The sequence below is a fragment of the Sapajus apella genome, unplaced genomic scaffold (assembly GCF_009761245.1).
Source record: "Sapajus apella isolate SASKATOON/1434 unplaced genomic scaffold, GSC_monkey_1.0 scaffold48, whole genome shotgun sequence".
NCBI classification, from domain to species: Eukaryota; Metazoa; Chordata; class Mammalia; order Primates; family Cebidae; genus Sapajus; species Sapajus apella.
In genome coordinates this window covers 13903585-13917347 of record NW_022436988.1, presented here as the reverse complement: position 1 = coordinate 13917347, position 13763 = coordinate 13903585, and the positions used below count along the sequence as shown (strand labels likewise).

Genomic DNA, 13763 nt, shown 5'->3' with positions numbered 1-13763 from the left:
GCATTGTATGAGACACAGAAATCTTTTGTGAAAGGAAAAGTCAATTGATGCAGCAAATTACACTGCTGTCTTATTTGAAGAAATTGCAACAGCCACCCCAATCTTCAACAATCAACACCCTGATCAGTCATAGCCATAAATATTGAGGCAAGACCTTCTACCAGGAAAAAGATTATGATTTGCTAAAGGATCAGATGATTGTTAGCATTTTTTAAAGCAATAAAGTACTTTTTCATTAGGATATGTCATTGTTTTTTCTTTTTGCACATAATGCTATTGAACACTCAATAAACTAGAGTGTGGACATAAATTTCATATATACAGGGAAACCAAAGAAATTGTGTAACTTGCTTTATTTTGATATTAACCTTATCGTAGTGGTCTGGAATGAAACTCACAATAGTTTCAAGGTCTGTCTGTAGGTCTCATCTATATTTTTCTTGGTTGTGAGGAGAAGGATTAGGACACAAATTTTAAGTTATCAGAAAAAGAGTAAGGCTGATCTGGAATTTATAAAAAAGAACATTAAGCCTCTCATCTTTCAAAATCTTGCTATTTGCTCTCTATTGTGTAGTGGTGATGGTCTACTTTCTTCCTTCAATTCTTTCACAGCTGGGAATGATCTTATATGAAGGAGGAAAAGGATATCTCTTGAGGCACTCAGTTCCCACCATTTAAAGACATTGCATATCATATCGTCTCTGTTCTCTTTAGCATCTCTTGTTCAACATAATATACTTCTTGGTCCCTCTGGGATCTTAGATGATGGTACACATTTTTTTAATTGCAGGAAAAATCCTCCCCTATAGTTTTAATTCAATAAAATATTTAAAAGACTTCGTTGAAATTGACATAGGCCTAGAGAGGAGGACAGGAAAGAAACATGAAAGCAGAAAAGGAATTTCAAGCACAGAAACTGGAATAAGCAGGAGCCCAGGACTGAGAGACAGAAGCCATGTTTCCTTGACCTTAGTTTACCTGGTTGAAAAGTGATGGGTTGGTTCAATAGGCATCAGAATTTTTTCTACCATGCCAATAAATTAATTTTAATCAAACGTATCTTTCAAATACTATTTGGTATAGCGTCTACAGAACCAGAGTAAAAAGAAAACAAAGAGAAGTTAAAAGAATTTTATAAAATATGAGAAAAAAAAGAAAGATGGTATAAGGTTGGTCATAAGAAGGAAAAGGAATTGCCTTTCACACAACAGTATGTTTCCTGCCTTTTGTGGCCTATAACTAGTTGTGACATGTTGGGGGTAATATAATGCTTTCAGTTACAGATTTTCTCATTGGCCTCTGAAATGTAAATATCTGCCAGCCAGTGATCAACTTTTTACTGTTCACCATGCTCTGTGTGGTTCTAGGTTTATAATAATGGGTTTCCTTTGCAGATATATCAGGTGACATCAGCACCAGACCTTGGGCCCACATAAAGCCACGTGAAGAGTTGGGTGAGCTTTTCCTTGCAAAAGAGCAGGTACAAAACATGAGCTCATTTGACACAGTTATCAGTCTCATTTTTCCGAAAGTATGGTTGTCTATGATATCAATGCTGGTCAGATCCACAGGTTGAATAAAAATCCTTCTGGGTGCTGAAACTCTGCCTGCCCCAGGATCTCTCTCCCACTGACCTGCCAAGTACCTTCAGATAACAAAGATTGAGCTAGTTTGTACTATTTCTTTGGATGACAGCATAAATTCTTCTATTGAAATAAATCTGTTTAGTGAATTATTTGCAGACATTTCAGTTGGTCCTTGGGAAATGATGTTTAAAAAAAAAAGGTACATTTTCATGTGTCTGTGAAGAACTGAGGGAACAGGAGCAGGAAGGGAACCGCACAGGACGTGAGAGAACTTGGAGTTCTGGTAACAGGCAGGGAGCTGCTTAGTGCTGGTATTGCTTTTGTCATTGTTGGTTGCTATGGTCACTCTCTGAAGTGCGTACCGATATCTCCATTTTCTGGGTGATGCAACAAAGCCTGCATAGATGGTAAATGGTAGATCCCAAATTAAATCTGGGTCAAGATCTTAATCAGTGTGCCCTTCAACAACATTTACTACAGGTAAAAAATGAGTTTTAGTCCTCTATTGTTTCCCAGAAGAAAGGATGTGCAAAAAGCTGGCAGAGAAAGCTCAGACTTATCTCCCTGACTCAGAAAATCTTGCTTAATTATATTTACACATGTAGATGATCATGTGTCTTGTATTTTTAAAGGATTCTTCTAAGAAATGTTTCTGCTTTCCACCACTTTTTACTGCCTTATTCATGGTGTGGTGTTTTCTTTGTTTACATTTTGGTGGCAGGTGGATTCAAGCAGCAAACTAGCTCTAATTGCGTATTTATAAATATTCTTTAATCTTCCCAAGTGTTTACATTTCTCTTCCTAATTTGATTATAAGCATTTCAAAAAGCAGAACTATTCATCCAATTCATATTGAGTTCCCCAAAAAGTGTTTAGTAAATGCTTGGAAGCATAATGGGCTAATGGAAAATGTACGAACTTTAGATTTAAGAGGGAATCCACTTGGTTCTGCCTCTTAGAGAATGCCTATGGCAGTGACATAATTTTGCTATTATTGATCCTGAACAACCTCAAGATACAGTAGAAACTTATTTTTTTTTAATTTTTTGCTTTTTTTTTTAAATTGTACTTCAGGTTCTGTGGTACCTGTGCAGATTATGCAGGATTGTTGCATAGGTTCATACATGGCAAGGTGGTTTGCTGCCTCCATTCACCCATCACCTATATCTGGTATTTCTCCCCATGTTATCCCTCCCCACCCTCTCCACCCCCTGCTGTCCCTCCCCCAGCTCCCCACAATTGACCCCAGTGTGTGATGCTCCCCTTCCTGTGTGCATGTGTTCTCATTGTTCAACACCTGCCTATGAGTGAGACATGCGGTGTTTGATTTTCTGTTCTTGTGCCAGTTTGCTGAGAATGATGGTTTCCAGATTCATCCACATCCCTATGAAGTATACAAACTCATTGTTTTTTTATGGCTGCATAGTATTCCATGGTATATATGTGCCACATTTTCTTTATCTAGTCTATCGTTGACAGACATTTGGGTCTTATTTTTAAAAAGAGTAGTCTTAATTAATTTCAAAATGTGACAGATTCAAATACACACCAGTGTTAAATGCTAGTTTAACACACACACACACACACACACACACACACACACAATTATGATATTTTAAGATTCACTATCCATATAATCTCCATACTATTCAAGATAGTATTATTAGAAGTTAAAACAGTAAAAGTGTAGATCTTTTGAAATAGGTATAAATCTTATCAGAATATAAGAAGGATTTATGACTCTGGAATAACATATTCAAAGTGCTGAAAGAAAAAAAAAGAAACTGTGAATCAGACATTTGATATCAAGCCTACCTACTCTTCAAATGTGAAATTAGAAAAAAATACATTTTCAGGTAAAAAGAAACTGACATGATTTTTTGCCAATAGACCTGCTATAAAACAAAACAAAAACTTAAAGGACATTATTTCATCTGAAGGTAAATGAGACTAGATGTCATTTCAGGTCTTTAGGAAGAAATGAAGAACACCAGGCATTGTAAAAATATAAGCCAATAAAATAGATGATACATATATATATATATATATTTTTTTTTTGTTTTATTAAGTTTGTTGAAATAAGATGGCTTTTTAAAGCAAAACATATAACATCATATTGACGGTTTTTACAACGTACATAGTTGAAATATATAACAAGATGTAGTGCAAGGATGGGAATAAATTGAAATATACAATTGCAGAAGTCCTTTGTTATACAAGAAGAAAGTCAGTATCAACTCTAAATAGAGTAGCATAAGTTTAACATGTGTTGTAATTCCCAGAGCAACCACTAAAATGTATGCAGAGAATCTGCTAGAAAGCCAACAGAAAAATCAAAATTGAATGCTAGTAAAACGCACGATAGGAATAAAACAAGGCGACAGTAATAACTATAATATCTGAAAAAAGAAAAGAGACAAAAATATTAAATGATATAATCATATCAATAATTACATTAAATGTAAATGAACTTAACATTCCAATCAGAAAATAAACTACTAATACTTGATATAAAAGCAAGAACCAAGTATGTGCTGTGTATAAGTGACACATTTTAACTACAAAGACACAAATAGCCTAAGGGTAAATACATGGAAAAAGATATACCATGAACAAGATAGCCAGGAGAAAGCTGCAGTAACTATATTAATATTAAAAATAGACTTCAAGATAAGGAAGGACACTACAAATGATAAAAGAGTCTGTGCATTAGGAAGATAGAACAATGTATATTTGCCTAATAACATTGTGAAAATATGTGAACCAAAATCTGTGACAGAAAAATAAGGATAAGCAGACAAATCCACAAGTGTGGGTGGAGACTTTACAACACTAAGTAGCTGACAGAATAATCAGATCTAAAAAGAGACATAGTCTAAATGACACTGTTAATGATTTTATCCTAATTGATATTTACAGAACACTAAAACAATAACATTTAAAAAAGTGCATCTATATAGATACGCACAGTTAACACCCAGTATTTGCGCTCTGAGATGCCTAGTGAGGTCTGATTACATAAAAATTAAATAATACAAATAACGCTGAGAGGAGGGAATTTTCAGCAAAGGGTGTGAGAGAACTTTTGTTGCAAATGGCAAAGTTGTGTATCACAATTGAGGCACTGAATTTTAGATACACATATTGGATTATATATGTATACACACACACACACACAATTTGATGAGTTTGACAAATGCATATATTTGTCAAAAATATATATCTGTGCTGGGTGCGGTGGCTCACGTCTGTAATCCTAGCACTTTGGGAGGCCAAGGCAGGCGGATCATGAGGTCAGGAAATCAAGACCATCCTGGCCAACACAGTGAAACCCCATCTCTACTAAAATATAAAAAATTAGCCAGGTGTGGTGGTGTGTGCCTGTAATCCCAGCTACTCAGGAGGCTGAGGAAGGGGAATCGCTTGAACTCGGGAGGTGGAGGTGGCAGTGAGCTGAGATCCTGCCACTGCATTCCAGACTGGAGACAGAGCAAGACTCCATCTCAAAAAAAAAAAGAATATATATATATATCTATGTTTTCTTTAAAATCAAGGTTAAATTCATTTTCACTCAGAAAAATCTTCATTTGATAATATTAGTTCAAAATGGATCTTCTTAATTTTTATAGACAGCACCTTTGTTGATAGCATGCTATGTAATATTTGGTTATATAACACTGTTATCTTTTTGCTTTCTGCTAAGAGTAAATTGTAAGCACATCAAGAAGTTTCCAGGTTTTCTATGTCCACTGCCTTCTGAATTAAGTTATCAATAAGTGCTTGAGTCAGCTTGAGGTAGTGGAAAAAACATGGGCTTTGATATCAGACCTTGTTGAATGCTGGATGGGCTAATTACCAGTTGAGTGAACTTGATTAAATTACTTATCCTCTTTGAACATAGATTTGCATATCTAAAAATGAGAAGAGTTTAATTCCTGAAATCCACCCCAACTAGGCAATGAAATACACGAAGGCTTGACAGGGTTATAGGATTTACTCCAAATGTATATCTAAAAAAGGACAACTCAGACTTATATTTCTTGGGATTCCAAATCCCAGCATATTTCTATATAAAACAAAAGTTGAATTAGATAGGCAAACTGAAGCCAAGGCAAATAGAAATATGACTATTCTTTTCTATGTTAACTGTCTGGTTTTATGATTACAAACATGAAAAGGTGCACTACCAAGAAGTATGTAGAATTGGTGTTTCATTTTTATACTTGGTAAACAAGGGTAATAATTAGGCTAATATCCCAAACATTAGCTCAAATATTAGTATAGCAGAAAATCCTATTATGATGGTCTTAAAGTCCAGTAATTATGCTTACATTAGAAATTATTTTAAATGAAATTTGTAATTAGGAGGCACTGAGTTAAGAAAAAGGCACATGAAATAGAAAACATATTTCAAAACTACATATATGAGATTTATTTCACATTTCCTATCTACTCAGTCATGTGACTTATTGCTACATTTACGAACTTTCTGAAACCCAATGACAAATATCCACAAAAGATCAGTTAAACATAGACATCACTAAAGTCTAGATTTCAAAGTTCAATGAAAATGGCACAGAGTTGGCTTACAGAAATAAAAAAGTACAATATATTTCAAACAGTAGGTTTCTGGTTTTCAGTTTATGTTTATATCATGGTGTTACCTGTGGATATGTTATCAACTATATTAATATTAGATACTCTGACCCATGACATTTAGTATTTTTAGCAATAGGAAGCACATTTAAATCTATTTCAAAAAGTATGTCACATTAAATTCTTAAGAAAATATCAACTTTACCAAGTATCAAACACCATAAACATATGAATTTCTCAGTCTAGGTTAGAAAAAAAGTGTTTTAAGATTTTTATTAAAAATTTAAACAAAATTTGTTTATCATACCTAGAAACTTACATGACCTTATAAAAGTAAATTTATTTATTCGGTATTATTCAGAAAAATGGAACCAGGGTGGCCTGCAGAGATACGGAGGCTGTGAGAGGAGGCTGGCTTAGTCAAATGCCTCTGTCCACGATGTCACAGCACTTACCCAGCACCTCCCTCTTCCTCCCACCACCTGAAGAACCATTTCAGTACTTATAATATAGTTTCTTAAAATAGAATATTGATGCTATAAAATAAATGCATTAAAAAAGAACACCATGGGCTAAAACAGGAACACAGAATTTGGGTTTTTAAGACTCTTCCTGGGGAAGGAGCTTCCACTTCACCGAGGGATCAAAGTCCTCCTCAAAATTACCCAGCTCCTGCTCCTTGGAGAGCTCCAGGAAAACCTGAAAGAGAGGAAAGAAAGAGCAAACAATGCCCTATTGCCTCTGCAGCTCTGAGTGAATGCATTATACACATATTCCATGGATGATACGGAATCACGAAAAATGACCTACCTGCTCCAGAGTAGACTGTGAGAGGCTATACTCCTCTAGGTCGAAGCTCTGTTTAACTGTAAAGGGATGAACATGTATGAGGAGTTATGTATTTCATATCTAGAGGTCTGATAAATCAGCATATAGTACAAATGATACATTTTAAAAAAATATTTAATTAATAGGCTAAGGTAATATTCATTCATGTCTTAAGTACATCATTCAGTTAAAAATACACCAATGCATTTACTTAGGTTTGGGGGAAAAAGTGCTTTGAATTATGCTTGCATGTTGTACAGTTTTTGTGAACTGTATTTAAAGGAGAAAATGATACTAAGTAAGCTTTCTTTCTTACATGTGAGCCAGTGGGTTTTGCACATTCAACACAGAAAGAGGTGGAAGGCAGACACATTTTAAAAAGGCTAGCATCCGAAGATTATAGAGAAGGATTTGTGAAGTTTGTTAGAGAGCAGGTATCTTCATGGACCTTTATCCAAAACCATTGCAGCTTTCCCTGAATGGTTTGGAAACTTCTTATTGACCAAAATAGACTGAGAGATGCAGTTAGAGCTCTAATAGGAGCTCGGCAGACTGGAAATATGCCACCAAAAGTCTCAGGTGAGTATGGGGCTTGGTGCCAACCTGGAGAGTGCTATGAATGACCACATGACCCAGAAAGTTGGGATGCTCAGATCCATCAGGGAATTAAAAGAAGATGCATCACTGTGACCACAGATGCTCTCAAGGAGAGCATCAGACAATTCCTGATGCTCTAGGAAGTTAGACAATTTCTTTAGAACCAGAAAATCTGAATCTCTTCCTTAGGGCAGGCGATAAGGAAACAAAGACATGTCACTGAGCAGTGACAATGAAAACAGTATAGTGAGAGAGTTCTGACTAGCACAGTTCAGAGTAGCAGAGTTAATGAGCTAGAATCACAAGGAAAACATGAACCTGTGATCACAGATGCAGGGCAGTTAGTCTTAAAATGTGACAGATGCGAGAAGATTGTTTCAACGACCAGACAGGAGTCAGCTTCTTAATATACAGCCTAATACAGTAAAATAATATGCTGGTCTTGGAAAATTTAATTTTAAATATGTATGCATAGACGTCCCCAAAGAAATTTTTCTTAAATGCATATGTAACTGAGTTTTGACTTAGGCTGTACCAATACATGTGCAAAAATACATGACAAAACCCACAAGGCAAGTCAAATCACTCTCATTATTCTCTGCCACAGACACAGATAATCCCTCTATCTCCTTAGTTTCGGTCTTCCTAAAATTAAATTTGAAACTGTAACTTTAAAATTTAATGCATTTTGTCATGTTTCATTTTTGCCATCAGTATGGATTATTTTATAATTTGAAATTATCTTTTTTCCAGGGTCTTATTTCAAAATGATATTTCTTACCCTTCTCTAATTTGAAGAAAGTTTGGGCTAAAGGTCGCACATCTTCCACTGGCAACTTATAAACCATCAGAGAGGAGTACCTGAGAGAAGAGGAGAGGAAAGGACAGTGATGCCACCTATGGCAAATGTGAACTGATGGCAACCATCTCTCTGGTCTTTTTTTTTTTTTCTTTTAAAAAGTGGTATTAGGAACACTTAACATGAGATCTACCCTCTTAACAAATTTCAAAGTGAACAATCCAGTACTGTTGACTATGAGTATGTAGGTTTCCCCAGTTATCTCTCAATGAACATTTAAGATTGTTTACACATCTTGGCTATTGAGAATAGTGCTGCAATGAAAATGTGGGCACAGGTATCTCTTTGAGATCCTAATTTCCGTTATTGTGTATATATACCCAGAAATGTGATTGCTAAGACATAAGATAGTTCTATTTTTGATACTTTGAGAATCCACCATATCGTTTTCCATAGTGGCTGCACCATTTTGCATTGCTACCAGCAGTGTGCAAGGGTTCCAATTTCTTCACCTCCTTAGCAACAGTTTTCTTTTTTTTTGTTTGTTTGGGAATAACCGTCTGTCTTAGTCCATTTTTTGTTGCTATGATACAGTACCACAGACTGGACAATTTATAATGAAAAGTAATTTGTTTCTTACAGTTCTAGAGGTGGGGAAGTTTCAGGTTGAGGGGCTGTATCTGGTGAGGGTCTTCTTATTGTGTCATAACTTGGCAGGTGGCACTATAGGGTGGGAGGGGCACTCGAGAGAGAGCCAAACTGGCTTTTATAACAGACCCACTCCCAAGATAATTAACTTACTCCTGAGATAACCAGCAATCCCCTGAATAGATTAAGCCACTCATGAGGGCAGAGCTTTCGTGACCTAATAATCTCTTAAAGGTCCCACCTGTTCCTACCTTTTCATACCATCACAATGGTAATTTAATTCCAACATGAGTTTTGGACGGGACACTCAAACCATAGCACCATCCTAACCGATGTGAGGTGATATCTTATTGTGATTTTGATTTTCATTTCTCGGATGACTAATTACATTTAATACTTTTTCGTGTACATGTTCATTTACATATCTTCTTTGGAGAAATGTCTATTCAAGTCCCTAGCCCTTTCTTTTGTTTGTTTTTTTGAGATGGAGTCTTGATCTGTTGCCAGGCTGGAGTGCAGTGGTGAAATCTCAGCTCACTGCAACCTCTGCCTCCCGGGTTCAAGGGATTCTCCTGCCTCAGCCTCTTGAGGAGCTGGGACTACAGGTGTCCACCACCATGTCCAGCTAATTTTTGTATTTTTAGTAGAGACTGGGTTTCACCATGTTGGCCAGGACAGTCTCAATCTCTTGACCTCGTGATTTGCTTACTTCAGCCTCCTAAAGTGCTGGGATTACAGGCGTGAGCCATCATGCCCAGTCCCTTAGCCCATTCTTAATTGGGTTATTAGTTTTTTTGCTACTGGAGGTTAGGCATTCCCTATATACAGTCAGGGGTCACATAATGATATCTTAATCAATAATAGACTACATATGTGACAGTGACTCATAAGATTATAATGGAGCTGAAATAGTCAATTGCTTAGAGATATCATAGCCATGATGACATCATACATATTACTCATGTGTTTGTCGGGATGCTGGTGTAAACAAACTTATTGTGCTGCCAAACATAAAAAGTATGCAATTGTGTACAGTACATAATACTTGATGATGATAAATGAGTATGTTACTGGTTTTATGTATTTACTATACTATACTTTTTATCATTATTTTAGAGTGTACTACTTCTACTTATAAAAAAAGTAAACTGTAAAACAGTCTCAGGCACGTCCTTCAGGAGGTGTTCCAGAAAAAGACATTGCTATCACAGGAGATGACAGCTCCACGTGTGTCGTTGCCCCTGAAGACCTTCCAATGGGACAAGATGTGGAGATAGAAGACAGTAATGCTGATAATCCTGACCCTGCATAGGCCTTGGCTAATGTGTTTGTGTCTTAGTTTTTAATACAAATTTTTAAATAGAAAACATAAGTGAATAATTTTAGAAATAGAGAATAGCTTATAGAATATAGATATAAAAAATTATTTTTGTATAGCTGTACAATGTGTTTGTATTTTAAGCTATGTGTTATCACAAAAAAGTTCAAAAGTTAAAAATTTTAAAGTTTATACAATAAAAAGTTACAGAACACTAAGGTTAATTTATTATTAAATAAATTTTAAAAATAAATTTAGTGTGGCCAAAGTGTACAGTGTTTATAAAGTCATATACAGTAATGTCCCAGGCCTTTGCATTCACTCACCATTCTCTCACTGACTCAGCCGGAGTAACATCCAGTCTTGCCAGCTCCATTCACAGTAACTGCCCTATACAGATGTGTCATTTTTTATCTTTATGCCTATTTTTACCCTATCTTTTGCTGTGTTTAGATACACACGTTCTTATTGCATTACAATTGCCTACAGTATTCCCTGCAGTCACACGCTGCACAGGTTTGTAGCCTAGGAGCAACAGGCTATACCATACAGCCTAGGTTTGCAATAAGCTATGCCATCTAGGGTCGTGTAAGTTCACTCTGTGATAGTCACACAATAATGAAATTGCTGAATGGCCCATTTCTCAGAAAGTATCCCTTTTATTCAGCTGTGCATGACTGTATTTTGGACATTAACTCTTTATCATATATATGATTTGCAAATAATCCTCCCATTCCACAGGTTGCCTTTCACTTCGTCAATTGTTTCCTTTGCTGTGTAGAAGCTTTCCTGTTTTATATCATCCCACTTGTTTATTTTTGTTTTTATTGCCTATGCTTTTGTTGTCATAGCCATGAACTCATTGTTGAGATCAATGTCATGAAGCTTTCCTCCTATGTTTTCTTCTGGGAGTTTCATAGTTTCAGGTCTTATGTTTATGTCTTTCACCAATTTTGAGCTGATTTTTTGTGTATGGTCCAATTTAATTATTCTGCGTGTGAATATCCTGTTTTCCCAACACAACTGGTTGAAGAAATGATCCCTACCCCATCATGTATTTTTGGCACTCTTTGTGAAGATCAGTTGGCCGTATACTCAGGGATTTATTTCTGGGCTCTCTCTTCTGTTCCACTGGCCTCTATATCTGTCTTTACACTAGTACCATATTATTTTGATTTGTGTAGCTTTGTATCTGGGTTGTTATTTCTATTAATGAGAGTCAATTTGGTGGAGAACAAAAGGGTGGGGTGAATCAGTAATAATGAAAAGGATGAAGTTCACAAGAAGAACTAGGGGAAGGGCATGTAATAATACTCACACCGTTTAGTGTTTCTGGCTCCTTGGATGGAAGAGAGTAGGTGCTGTCCAGATGATATTTCAAGATTTGCCAAAGTCACCTTCCACCTTATTTTCTAACTGAATACCTGATCTTCAACTCCACCCTTCAACCAGGAACTTATACTGCATAGTTTCTTAAAGTTCCTCAAATAGGGTAGATATCTAGATATATTCCCCACAAGTTACATAGCTCTCCTTCTCCTCCGTCCTACTCAAACTGCCTTCCTAATATAGCATTATAAAATTGAGCCTCTGGTTGGAAGAGCGGGAATTCAGCATCAAATAATGTAAGCAACAATAATTTTTAATACTCTGTTTCTCAGATAAATGTTTGTCTTTTCATCATTTGAAAATAAGGAAGATTTACATTTCATTTCATAAAACATCATTACATATATTTATGGTGCACGATTCTCAATTATTTGGCTTATTCCTTGTGGTTTCATGATATATTTCTATACAGCCATGAGCTGGACATTGAATTATAGCATTGCTTTTACATTTATATTACAGCTGTAGAAATATACTTTCCCACACTGTTATTATGACTTATTTCTCCTTATTATCACTTTTCTCACCTAAATCTTAAATGATCTATTATTTGCTATAAATTCTATGTATTAAAAATGACCCTAAGGCTACTCTTCAATTTTTTCTGTCTATGAAAATAAATACATCAGGATGGTGTTACCAAAATTTACATAAATTTGGAAATGTTAATAGATTTGAAATAAAATAATTAAGTTTGCCTCTTGGTTCTGCCACTTGTTACCAATTGACCTAACCTGTCTCTCGGTCAATTTCCTCTTCATAATCAATTTCATTTATGAAGGTTCCTGTAAAGGCCTGATACTCACAGCCCTTTTTTTAAGTCTATTCATTTTCTATGGAAATAACTATGTCTATGCTGAAAAGTCTCTGTAAGCTTTGAGTAGGATAACACAATACCAGGACAGCCCCTGGCGCATCGTTGAACCATGACACTTGTTATATCAGCTCTTACATTTGCTCTCTCTTCTCTAGTTTACTTCCTGCAGAATCCAACAAATAATCTCTTTCTTTTAGTTTTCCATTTGAATGACTATAGATCAATGTAACTGACAAGGAACAGTGAACATGTGGTACCATTTCCAAAACAGCAACCATGTTTACCTTTCCTGACGAGCGGCTTGGGGGAAAAGCTTCAAGATCTCTGCATGGAGGGGCTCCACTTGTGCTACGTTCTTCACCTTCATCTCCAGCAGGTAATCTTTGCCAAATTTGCTTTTCAAGTGTTGGATGGAACCGATGCATCTGGAGGTAGGAGGAGGATGAGGTCATATGAGAAAGGAGAAAAAAATCATACAGTATAATGTTTGAGAACCTTGATTCGCTGCTTGCATTGTCTCAAAGTCCCTATTGTTGGACCCAGGCACAGTCGTTTCAGCTATTTTAAGTGATCTCTCCCTGCCCACAGACAAGATTTTCCAGCAATGCACCTTGGGTTCAAGATTGTGTCCAGGACAGGCACTTACCTCAACCTCCCAGACACCATGATGGCCACTCGGTCACACACTGCCTCAGCCTCTGCCATGTAGTGGGTGGTCAGGAGGGCACCCCTTTCCGTGTTTCTAAAGGTGGCCCGGATGGCCTGCCTATATTGTCAAGAGATTATTTGCAATTTAGGAAATATTCTAATTAATCAGAAAATGACAAAGAAAATAATTTTTAACTGGCATGCATGTGAATAATTAGCAAAAAGAGATTAAGCAAAAGAGGGCTCTTAGTACGGCAAGTAGGTTGAGGAAGGGCAATCTAGGTGAGAGCTATTAAACTGGAATCATGCATTGGAAAAGGGGCATTTACAGAACACAACATTCAATACAGGGCTGTATTCAAAGAGAAGCGCTAAGCAAAAGAGGCTTGTTTATGAGAAGTCTGTTAAAGGGGAACAGAATGACATAAAATTTAACAACAGCAACTCACAACCTAGTGAGAAGAAAATAAATGCACAGTAAATTCACACAATGACAACCACTTTTACACCTTAATGAGAACTACTGTTCTCATGCTA

The 13763-nt window shown here is 36.2% G+C and overlaps 1 protein-coding gene across 2 annotated transcripts in view; it reads right to left on the bottom strand.

The window, feature by feature from the left end:
• Nucleotides 1-5992: 5992 nt before the first annotated feature.
• LOC116525753 (ATP-binding cassette sub-family A member 8) overlaps nt 5993-13763 on the bottom strand; it is a 99011-nt gene continuing 91240 nt past the window's right edge. The window contains exons 35-39 of one of the 2 annotated variants that reach the window (XM_032241894.1): nt 13225-13344; nt 12863-13003; nt 8389-8468; nt 6993-7048; nt 5993-6881 (exon numbers count right to left, since the gene is read on the bottom strand). In XM_032241894.1, the coding sequence (XP_032097785.1) occupies nt 6783-6881; nt 6993-7048; nt 8389-8468; nt 12863-13003; nt 13225-13344 (496 nt within the window). In that variant the 3' untranslated portion in view covers nt 5993-6782. The remainder of the gene's footprint in view (nt 6882-6992; nt 7049-8388; nt 8469-12862; nt 13004-13224; nt 13345-13763) is intronic. The other variant, XM_032241895.1, reaches the window with a different exon arrangement.